The sequence below is a fragment of the Peromyscus eremicus genome, chromosome 20, assembly GCF_949786415.1.
Source record: "Peromyscus eremicus chromosome 20, PerEre_H2_v1, whole genome shotgun sequence".
Taxonomy (NCBI): domain Eukaryota; kingdom Metazoa; phylum Chordata; class Mammalia; order Rodentia; family Cricetidae; genus Peromyscus; species Peromyscus eremicus.
The window spans coordinates 18,302,476-18,314,710 of record NC_081436.1 but is presented as its reverse complement, the minus strand read 5'-3'; the positions used below and the strand labels follow the sequence as shown (position 1 = coordinate 18,314,710).

Here is a 12,235-nt window from a genome sequence, read left to right as displayed (position 1 = left end):
TCAGTCCCTAGGAAGGGCACCTAGCACATGAAAAGCACACAGTAAATACAAGTTGAATGAATGAAGGAGATATGAAAGTGTTACAGAGATTAACAGAAAGACTGTAAGCCAAATGTTGATAATTTTGATTTGAAAAACATTTTCTCTCTTTTTGGGAGGAAGGTGGGTGGGGAGACAGAGTCTCTCTCTTTTTTTTTTTTTTTTTTTTTTTTCGAGACAGGTTTCTCTGTATAGCTTTGCGCCTTTTCTGGGACTCACTTGGTAGTCCAGGCTGGCCTCGAACTCACAGAGATCCGCCTGGCTCTGCCTCCCGAGTGCTGGGATTAAAGGCGTGTGCCACCACCGCCCGGCGACAGAGTCTCTCTTATGGAGCCCTGGCTGTCCTGGAGCTCACTATGTAAACCAGGCTGGCCTCGAACTCATAGAGATCCACCTGCCTCTGCCTCCTAAGTGCTAGGATTAAAGACATGTGCCACCATACCTGGAAACATTTTTTTCTCAAGGACATGTACTATTTTTATATTTCAATGTATTTGAAAAGATGATACATGCATGTGGTACAAAATGCAAAAGATGTAAGATAAACAAAAATTAAAACTTCTGTTTTTCATGTCAGCTTTCCTGAGGCAGCCACTGACCATTTCTAAACACAAATGGTACATGCCCTCCAGGGTACCATTTGTCTTCTGATTTTTTTTTTTTTTTTTTTTTTTGGTTTTTCGAGACAGGGTTTCTCTGTGTAGCTTTGCGCCTTTCCTGGAACTCACTTGGTAGCCCAGGCTGGCCTCAAACTCACAGAGATCCACCTGCCTCTGCCTCCCGAGTGCTGGGATTAAAGGCGTGCGCCACCACCGCCCGGCTTGTCTTCTGATTTTATTTGTTTGCCATATAATGTAAGTTTTTCTATATATTTGTATTTCATTTATTTGGGTTTTATTTGCTTGTTTGTTTTTTTGAGACACAGTTTCTCTGTGTAGCTTTGGCTGTTCTGGAACTCACTCTTTAAACCAGGCTGGCATTGAACTCACAGAGATCAACCTGCCTCTCTCTCCTTAGTGCTGGGATTAAAGGCAGGTGCCACCACTGCCCAGCTTATTTTTAAATGTTTATTTATATGTGCTTGTCTCTGTGTTTATGCCATGTGCATGTGGATGCCCACAGGGGCCAGAAGAGGGTGCTGAATACCCTGGAGCTGAAGTTACAGATAGTTGTAAGCCCTCCAATACCAGTGCTGGAAACTGAACACTGGTCCTCTGCAGTGGCAACCAGTACAGTGCCCTTAACTTTGAATGATTTCTCTAGCCCCAAGAGATTAATATTACAAATTCTCTTATGACACATTCTACTATTTTTATATTTGTATTTTTACATTAAGAGTTTTTTTTTTTTTAAATTTTTGAGACAGGGTTTCTCTGTGTGACAGTCCTAGCTGTTCTGGAACTCAATTTGTAGACCAGGCTAGCATGGAATTCACAGAGATCTACTTGCCTCTGTCTCCCAAGTGCTGGGATTAAAGGCGAGCACCACCACAGCCTGACAACATGATTTATTACAAAAGTACAACTTTTGCCTGGTCTACAGAGTGAGTTCCAGTACCACTACGACTGTTACACAGAGAAACCCTTTCTCGGGGTGGGGGGAGGGGAGTACTTTTGTCCACTGACATTACATATCAAATCCCTCCTTGTAGATGTATTTCTGGACTCTACTTATGAGCTAGTTCCTCATGGCTTATACTATGTTTTAAAATTTGGGAATTGGGGGCTAGAGAGATGGCTTAGTGGTTAAGAGCTCTTGCTGCCCTTTTAAAAGAAGGCTGAGTTAGAAGCCACACTGGGTGGCTTCTAATTGCCTTTAACTCCAGCTCCAGGGGTTCTGACACTCTCTTCTGTCCTCTAGAATGTCTCACACATTTGCATATAGCATACATACAGACATTCACATATAAACTTGAATCTCTAAAACGAAATAAAGTACAACATGGGAGTTCTAGACCCACTGCTCACTAGTTTCCTTCATATTTTTCTTGTCTACTTCCTATGTGAACTTTAGAATCAGCTTATTTAAATTAAAAAAAAATGTCTATATAGGTGGTGTTTAAACTACAGATTAACTTAGGGAGAAATTAACTTCTTTATAAAGAGAACTGATATGGCTTTCCTTTTTGTTCTGGTTTCTGTTAGGTTTCTTGGTAAGAAACTGAAGTTTTACTAGCTTCTCCATCCTCTGTAGTACTGAGGATCAAACCCAGGCAGGGCCTTATGTATCAAGTGTGATCAACTACTGTACTGTAAGTTTACCATTACTAGCTATTTCTTGTTGAACTGAAATAAAGCCCACCTCAAGCTTAATTCCTTTATATTAGGGAATAGTTATTTTTATGTGTATATCAATACTGCTTACCAATTTTTAAATAAAAATACCTTTTCTGATCATTTTCTTGCTGCTGTTTAACATGTTTGTCCTCAAATTCACGGATATTTTCCACACCAATTTCTTCACAGAAGTCTTGGAATATTTCATCTTCCACCTTTTAAATTATTTTAAAACAACTGATTTAATAACCATTTTTAAAAATACATAATCAGGGCCTGGAGAGATGGCTCAGAGGTTAAGAGCACTGTCTGCTCTTCCAGAGGACCTGAGTTCAATTCCCAGTAACCACATGGTGGCTCGCAACCACCTGTAATGAGATCTGGTGCCTTCTTCTGGTGTGCAGGCAGAACATTGTATACATAATAAATAAATAAATCTTTAAAAAAATACATAATCAGTGTTATCATATTTCACTTTTAGCTTTTACTGAATTAGGTCAAAAGCTAATCAGTGCATTCAGCCCAGTGCTTTCTCGTCCTTATCTCCATAAACTATACTCATATTATTTTCAAAGTTCTTATTCAGAAAACATGAATACATGAAAAAGCTTATGAACTGGCTTTATTAAATGGTATTACAAATGGTCTGATAAAAGCTTTAGAGATTCTATGTTCTTTAGCCCTGCTAAAATATAATGTTCTATGTTAAAAAAAAAAACATGTATCCTTTATATGAGTAAGATGAAACATCTTGGGCAGTAAAAACAACTCAGGATTAGAGCACAGAATCAGTAATAAATTCCAAAAAACTGGCATAATCTCAATCCAACAATATTATCTAGCCTCAAATACAATAGCATTTTAATAGTAAGTTATGTTAAAAACTTGTAGATTTCAGTTAAACACAAATGTGATAAGACTGATATAGCAGTAAGTAACATTAATGCCAGTGGATAATCAAAATCATGGGAAACTACACAGGTCCATGATCCTCTGTACTGGTAGATCACATTTTGATATTATTCTCTGTTCTGGGCATGAACAAATAACAATATCCAAAGGATGATTTCCCGAGATAATCTTGAATCCACAGTTGTGTGTACATAGCCAAGAATCCCTAGCTTTGGTCTAGAACTATATTCTATAAGCCATTTAGTAACAAGTGTAATATTTATTACCTTATCTATCTTATCTTGCAATTCTTCAATTTTTTGTTGCTGCTTGTTGACTCCTTCATTCAGCATAGTACACTGAGAATCAATATTCAGCAATTCACTTTGTAGCTGAGATTGCTCCTAATAAGAAAAAAATTCTGCTTAATAATACGACTATTTTACTTTTATACAGTAAGGCTAAAAACATGATAGATGTCTTTTACAATTAATGAAGAAACGTTAGCTACAATGGATTCTGGTACAGCCAGATAACATGATTAAATACTATAGAAATCATCAGGGACTGTAACAAAATCTTAAACATGAGATAAAGTATTTACAATTACTTAAGGTTATGTAAATATCCATTTGGGGAGGGGCAGGGTTTTTCTGTGTAGCTTTGGCTGTCCTAGAACTCCCTTTGTATTAAAGGTATGTGCCACCAAAACCTGGCGTAAATATCATTCTTAAAATTCTATGTTGTAGCTGGGCGGTGGTGGTGCACACCTTCAATCCTAGTACTTGAGAGGCAGAGGCAGGCGAATCTCTGTGAGTTCGAGGCCAGCCTGGGCTACAGAGTGAGTTCCAGCAAAGACGCAAAGCTACACAGAGAAACCCCGTCTCGAAAAACCAAAAACCAAAATATTCTATGTTGTGATACAAATTTCCAACAAACTTTAGACAAGTGTACATTACCCGGTAAAATGCAAGATGCTTCTTTTTCATTGTCTCTAGTTCATTTTGTGAATACTTGAGTCGTGTATTGGTTCCTTGTACTAAAGTCTGTATTTGTTTCAGATCTGTTTCCTTTCGGAGTGTCTTCATTAACTCCTAAACAGAGAAATGTGGGAACATTTTATAGTGGAAAAGCACTTTTACTATTTAGTGCTTTCATAATAAAGACTCACTGATTTTGCACACAACCATTCAACAACTTCTTTCGATAAGAGATATGGCCTGGGGAATGTAGAGATGTCTCAGTGGTTAAGAGCACTGACTGCTTTTGCAAATAACAAAGTTCAATCCCTAGCACTTACATAGTGGCTCACAATCATCTATAACTTCAGTTCCATGTGGTGGTATTGTGTTCCCCAAAATATTGTGTACCCTGATAAACTCATCTGGGGTCAGAGAATAGAAAAGCCACTAGATACTTAGGACAGGCAGTGGTAGCACACGCCTTTAATCCTAGCATTCCAGAGGCAGAAATCCATGTGTTCAAGGATACAGCCAAGCATGGAGACTCATGCCTTTAATCCCAGAAAGCCAGCCTTTAATCCCAGGGAGTGATGGTAGGAAACAGAAAGGTATATAAGGCGTAAGGACCAGAAACTAGAAGCATTTGGCTGGTTAAGCTTTTAGGTTTTGAGAAGCACAGTTCAGCTGAGAGCCATTCGGATATGAGGACACAGAGGCTTCCAGTCTGAGGAAACAAGATCAGCTGAGAAGTTGGCCAGGTGAGGTTAGCTGTGGCTTGTTCTGTCTCTCTGATCTTCCAGTGTTCACCCCAATACTTGGCTCAGGTTTGATTTTATTAATAAGAACCTTTAAGATTCATGTTACAGTTCCAGGAGATCCAATGCCCCCTTCTACCCTTTGCAGGCATCAAGCACTCAGGTGGCACAGACATATGTGCAGGCAAAACACTCATACACATAAAAAGGGGTGGGGTGCTGGAGAGACAGCTTGGTAGTTAAGAGCACTGGATATTCTTACAGAGGACCCTAATGTTCAATTCTCAGCACTTACAGGGTAGCTCACAACTGTATAATTCCAGTCCCATGGAGTTCCTGATGACCTTTTCTGGCCTCCATGGGCACTGCATGCATGTGGTACATTGATATACATTAAGCCAGAACACCCCCCTTTTCTATATATATGTATATCATATATTTTATCACATAAAGTAAAAATAAAAGACTGGGTATGTAAGTACATTTGTCATCTGGAGTAAGGTAGCATACAACTTCCACAAAAACTAACAAACTTCCCAACAGAAAAGACAGGCATGAAAAGTGAAAAACAATGCTAAACAACACACCTGTCTTTATATCTCAAGTATTGGTGTTTTATTTCATGCAAAACATTCACTACAGTGAAACTGATTGGTCAAAGGTATTATTTTTTTGAGACAGAGTTTCTCTGTGTAGCTTTGGAGCCTGTCCTGGAACTCGCTCTGTAGACCAGGCTAGCCTCGAACTCACAAGAGATGCCTCTGCCTCCTAAGTGCTGAGATTAAAGGCGTGCACCACCACCACCACCACCACCTGACAGTATTATTGTTTTTATTTATTGTCTGTAAGCAGTGGATGAATGTTCTTTCCCTTACATTTCACTAGAACTATGTATTGAAATTTTTAAGACTTATTTATAAGAATAAAGCAATCTCAATTTGCATACTATCACGAGCATGTCCTATTTCCTGACCATATGGGTGTTGTATTTCAGTCACTAATAACTCTGTGTGTGTGTGTGTGTGTGTGTGTGTGTGTGTGTGTGTGTGTATACATTCCATGTGTGTGCAGTGCCTGTGGAGGCTGGGAAAGGGTATCAGATCTCCTGGTGCTAGAGTTACAAGTGGCTATAAGCAGCTCAACGTGGGTGCTGCGAAACAAACTCAGGTCTTCTGCTATAGCAGCAATATCTCTTAATTGTTGAGCCATCCTGTATCAGTCAGGATTCTCTAGAGTAACAGAACTTATAGAATGATTCCTACATATAGAGAGAAAGAGGATTTATTAGAGTGATTTATAGGTTGTGGCCCAGCTAATCCAACAATGGTTACCCATGAATGGAAGGTTCAAGAATCCAGTAGTCATTCAGTCCATGAGGCTGGATATCTCAGCTAGTCTTCAGTTTACGCTGGAATTCTGAAGAAGTAGGCCCTAATGCCAGTAAAGGAATGAACTTGCCAGTGAGAGTGAGACCAAGTTGGCAGAGTGAATCTTCCCTCTTCCATATCTTTATATAGGCTTCCAGAAGATGTGGCCCAAATTAAATACAGGTCTTCCCACCTCAAAGATCCAGATTAGAAGTGGATCTTCCCACTTGAAATTAAGCAAAAATCCCTCACATGTGTACATTGCCTTTTTGAGTTTTAGTTAATTCTAGGTGTAGTTAAGTTGACAACCAAGAATAACCATCACAAGTCCACCCCTTGTCAACTTGGCACAATCATATCTCCTTATGTCACGATTAATTTCCAAATGAAAACAACAACCAGGTCATGATTATGCCTAACATAACTATCTCACATACACTTGTGAACATATATTTAACCAGGTAATAACTACACCTAACATGACAACTGCAAACAGATTATAAATTTAGAATAGGTGGCAATGTCCCTTGAAGGACATTCTTCTAGTATCACAAACTTAAATATGATAACCATTGATAGTCTCTTTAATTATATGATAAAGAAACTGAGAAAAGAAATTGTACAAATATCTGTACAAATATATTTCTTTTTTCAAGACAGTGTTTCTCTGTGTAACAACTATGGCTATCCTGGAACTCTCTTTGTAGACCAAGCTGGCCTCGAACTCACAGAGATCCACCTGCCTCTGCCTCTTGAACGCTGGGACTAAAGTCTGCATCACCACCACCTGGTGATTACACACACATTCTTAAAATATATGACAGAAACATTCATGTCAATTATAATCCTTGTTTCTGAAACTAGTCACATAGCCTTAGACAGTATTTGTAACCACCTTCTTCTACTACCCATTTCATAGTTCCTCCACCCTCAGCAAGCACTTCAGCAGATCTTGGCTCTTTTCCTGGAGGAGTGACCAATACCTTTATCCAGATGTGTCTTGTGCCCTTTGTCATCCTGCCTGGATTAGATTGTTGCAGTTTCCCATTGACAATCACAGGATGTGGTAGCACCAAGAGATGCCCTAAAGGATCTCCTACACTCCAGACATAATCTTTCTTACCTCTATTGTGGAGAAGCAACCCAATTTCCCCATGGTAATCTGGATCAATCACCCCTCCTAACACTGTTATTCCTTTCTTAACCTGTTGGCTTAAGGGCATCAGAAGCCCAAAGTGGCAGGAGGCTGGGGGGAGTCTGAGCTTCCAGTTGAATGAAATATTTGTTGTGGCTCCTGGCAGGAGCACTCCCCCACTCTGGAACCAAAACTTCTAGGCCAGTAGAACTTAAAGTTGTGAGAACAGGAAGCAAAAATTTTCCCAATGGGTCACTAGGAGTAATAGTGAGTGGAACCACTCCTTGATTCCTGGACCCGTAGATTCTGGCTATGGGAGAAACTGTACCATATACTAGACGTTGATTCAAAGCATATACTGCCTTCTGTTGAACCTTGATCTAGCCTTCCAGGCTGCTGCCACCTAATTGGTGCTGGAACTGTGTCTTCAAAAGGCCATTCTATCTTTCTATCAGGCCAGCTGCTTCAGGATGGTAGGGAACACATTAAGACCAATGGATTCCATGATCATGCTCACTGTTGCACTTCTCTGGCTGTGAAGTGAGTTCTTTGATCAAAAGCAATACTTATGGAATACCATGATGGTAGATAAAGCACTCTGTAAGTTCACAGACGGTGGTATTGGCAGAAGAATTATGTGCAGGAAAGGCAAATCCATAACCAGAATAAGTATCCACTCCAGTAAGAACAAAGTGTTGTCCTTTCTACAGAGTAAATGGTCCAACATAGTAAACCTACCAGGTTGCTGGCTGGTCACTCTAAGGAATGGTGCCATATCTGGGGTTCAGTGTTGGTCTCTGCTTTTGGCAGATCTGGCACTCATCAGTAGCTGTAGCCAGGTCAGCCTTGGTGAGAGGAAGTCCATGTTGTCAAGCCCATGCATAACTCCCATCTCTGCCACCATGGCCACTTTGTTCATGGTCCACTGGGCAATGACAAGAATGGCTGGGTACAGAGGCTGACTGTCCATAGAATGGGTCATTCTATTTACTTGATTATTGAACTCATCAGCTGAGGTCACCTTTTGATAAGCATTTATATGAGACACAAATATCTTCACATCCTTCACTCATTTGGAAAGATCTATCCACATACTTCTTTCCTAGATGTCTTTCTTACCAATTTTCTAATCATAGTCTTTCCAAGTCCCTGACCATCCAGACAAGCCATTGGCTATAGCCCACGAATCAGTGAACAATCACAATCTGGACATTTCTCCTCCAAACAAAATGTATGACCATGTCTACTGCTTGAGCCTACTGTGAAGATTTCCCTTTGCTGGTGTCAAGACTATCCCAGGAAGGGACTATAATGCTGCAGCTGTCCACTTCTAGGCAGTGCCTGTATAATGGGCAGAAGCATCAGCAAACAATGCTCTAGTCTTCAACCAATCAGGGCACACCCAATGAGGCTATAGGTGCATGCTTGGTAGCAGACAACATTTTTTTTTTTTTTTTTTGGTTTTTCGAGACAGGGTTTCTCTGTGTAGCTTTGTGCCTTTCCTGGAACTCACTTGGTAGCCCAGGCTGGCCTCGAACTCACAGAGATCCGCCTGGCTCTGCCTCCCGAGTGCTGGGATTAAAGGCGTGCGCCACCACGGCCCGGCTCAGACAACATTTTAATGGGAGTAGAAACCATAGGTATTTGGGCAACTTCTTCATGCAACTTGCTTGTACCTTCAGGACCTGCTTGGGTCCAGTCATGTATATACAACTTCCATTTGATAATGGATTGCTCCAATATACATCCTACTTTGAGTTAGTAGATCACATGTAACACCCAGTTCATGATGGGCAGCTCAGATTGCATGGTAACTTGATGGCCCACTGTCAAATGTTCAGTTCCTAGTAAGGCTCAATAGCAGGACAAGAGCTGTCTTTCAAAGATAGAACTGCTGTCTACAGATGATGATAGAGCCTTGCTTGAAATTCATAAGGTCTTTTCTGTGTTTCATCCATAAGGGCCTGCCAAAAGCTCCAAACAGCATCCCTATCTGCCACTGATACTTCAAATACCATTGGATCTGTTGGATCATATGGTCTAAATGGTAGAGTAGCTTGGTCCTATTGAAGAGCTTTCTCCCCTTCCAGCCCCACACAAAACTAGCAGCTTTCTAAGTCACTTGGTATATTGGCTGGAGTAACACATCCAAGTGAGAAATGTGTTGTCTTCAGAATCCAAATAGGCCTACTGAATTTGTGGTGGGACAGACCAGGTGCAATAACTTATCCTTTACTTTAGAAGGAATATCTCTGCATCCTCAAACTACTGGAATCCTAAGAATTTCACTGAGGTAGAAAACCCTTGAATTTTGGTTGGATTTATTTCCATCCTCTGTCGCACACATATGTTACCAATGAGTCCAAAGTGGTTGCTACCTCCTGTTTACTTGGTTCAACCAGTGTAATGCCATTAATATAATGAGTGATGTGATAGTCTGTGGAAAAGAGATGGTCAAGAGCTGTTTGAGTTAAGTTTTGACACAGGGATAGGCAGTTAATATATCCTTGAGGTAAAACTGAAAGCAAATTGCTTCTGGTGGTCCTTATGGACAAGTCCCCCCCCCCCCCCCCCCGAAAAAAAAAAAGATACTTGCTAGATCAACAGCTGTGTCTTAGGGTTTCTCCACTGCTATGAAGAGACACCATGACCACAGCAACTTTTTGGGGATTTTTGTTGTTGTTTGGTTGGTTGTTTTTTTTTTCTTTTCTTTTTTTTAGATTTATTTATTTATTATATATACAGGGTTCTGCCTGCATGTGTCCTTGCAAGCCAGACCAAAAGAAGGCACCAGATCTCATTATAGATGGTTGTGAGCCACCATGTGGTTGCTAGGAATTGAACTCAGGACCTCTCAGGAAGAGCAGACAGTGCTCTTAACCACTGAGCCATCTCTCCAGCCTGTTTTTTTTTTTTTTTTTTGTTGTTGTTGTTGTTTTTGGTTTTTTCAAGACAGGGTTTCTGTATAACAGTTCTGGCTCTCCTGGAACTCACTTTGTAGACCAGGCTGGCCTCAAACTCACCGAGATCCACCTGCCTCTGCCGCCCAAGTACTGGGATTAAAGGCATGCGCCACTACCACCCAGCCCACAGCAACTCTTATAAAGGAAAACATTTAGTTGGGGTGGCTTATAGTTTCAGTTACCATCATGGTGGGACATAGCAGTATGCAGGCAGACATGGTGCTGGAGAAGGAGCTGAGAGTTCTACATCTTTTTTTTTTTTTTTGGTTTTTTGAGACAGGGTTTCTCTGCGTAGCTTTGCGCCTTTCCTGGAACTCACTTGGTAGCCCAGGCTGGCCTCGAACTCACAGAGATCCGCCTGGCTCTGCCTCCCAAGTGCTGGGATTAAAGGCGTGCGCCACCACCGCCCGGCCGAGTTCTACATCTTAATCCACAGGCAATAGAAAGTGAAATGCGTGCCACACTGGGCATACCTTGAGCATAGGAGACCCCCACAGTGACACACATGCTCCGATAAAGCCACACCTCCTCATAGTGCCACCCCTATGGAAGCCATTTTCTTTCAAACCACCACAAGCTGCACACCATGTACCAAGAGATACATTAATCTGCTCAAGTAAGGACACCACATCTAGTATAGCAACTGAAACTAGAGTAAGTGAGTTTTGGATAGTCAACTACCATTCTCCACTATTCATCTGTCTTCTGTAGTAGCCAAATAGGAGAGTTAAAGGGAGATGTGATGAGAACCACTGCCCTGTTTCTTTCAAGTCCTTGATGATGACACTAATTTCTGCAGTTCCTGGGAATGTGATATTGTTTTCGATTCACTATCTTCCTTGGCAGAGGCAACTCTAAAGGCTTCCATTTAGCCTTTCCAACCATAATAACCCTTACTCCACAGGTCAGTGAACCAGTGTGAGATTTCTGTCAACTTCTAAGTATAGCTATTCCAATTATACATCCTGGGAGTGGGGAAATAACCACAGGATGAGCTTAGGACTCATTGAACCTACTGTGAGTTGAACTTGAACCAAAACTCCATCAATGATCTGATCTCCATAAGCCCCTACTTTAACTGGAGGGCCACAATGTTTCTTGGGATTTCCCAGAATCATCAACAGTTCAAAACCAGTATCCAACAGACCCCAGAAAGTCTGGTCACTTCCTTTCTCCCAATGTACAGTTAACTTCGTAAAAGGCTGTAGGTCCCTCTGGGGAAGGTCTGGGGGAAGGCTAACAGTAAAACTTTTAGGTAATTTATACAGGTCCTTCCTCAGGGGAACCTGGCCATCCCTTCATTCAAGGGGTTCTGGGTCTGTAAACTGGTTCAAGTCTGAAAATTAGTTCATGGGTCAAGATTCCCTTTTTGTCATAATCCAATGTAGACCTTTCATTTGTTTGATAATTTTTCACTTATAATGACTGAACAAAAATGCAATACACTTGTTATCTATTTCATGCCTAGAAACACCATAATTGGTTAGCCAGTACTAAAGGTCCATACGAATCAAGCCACCATGATATTCACTTTGCCTATGCTGACCATTATGGGTCAGGCCATTATGGACATTACTTTGTGCTGCCCATTACAATAACTACAATCACCTTGACTTTGATGATTCAGTACTGCCATCTGGCCCCTGCTACTTCAGGGCTCAATTAAACCCACTGCATTTAATTCATCCAATGGAGCATCAGCCTCTCTAGCCCTAAGGTCTAGCACAAGGTAAAGGGTGGTGGCAAAGCTCTTCAAATGTGCTGGTGCCCCTCTCGCCTTTCTACATTTCAGAGGATTAGTGAAAGGCAGGACTTCTGGGATTTCCCATTGTAGAGGATTAGGTTTT

At 41.0% G+C, this 12,235-nt stretch overlaps 1 protein-coding gene across 2 annotated transcripts in view; it reads right to left on the bottom strand.

Moving 5' to 3' along the window:
- Positions 1-12,235, bottom strand: part of Smc1b (structural maintenance of chromosomes 1B) — an 81,045-nt gene that overhangs the window by 33,529 nt on the left and 35,281 nt on the right. For both annotated transcript variants that reach the window (XM_059247549.1, XM_059247550.1), the window contains exons 13-15: positions 4,166-4,300; positions 3,494-3,610; positions 2,424-2,530 (exon numbers count right to left, since the gene is read on the bottom strand). In XM_059247549.1, coding sequence (XP_059103532.1) covers positions 2,424-2,530; positions 3,494-3,610; positions 4,166-4,300 — 359 coding nt within the window. The remainder of the gene's footprint in view (positions 1-2,423; positions 2,531-3,493; positions 3,611-4,165; positions 4,301-12,235) is intronic.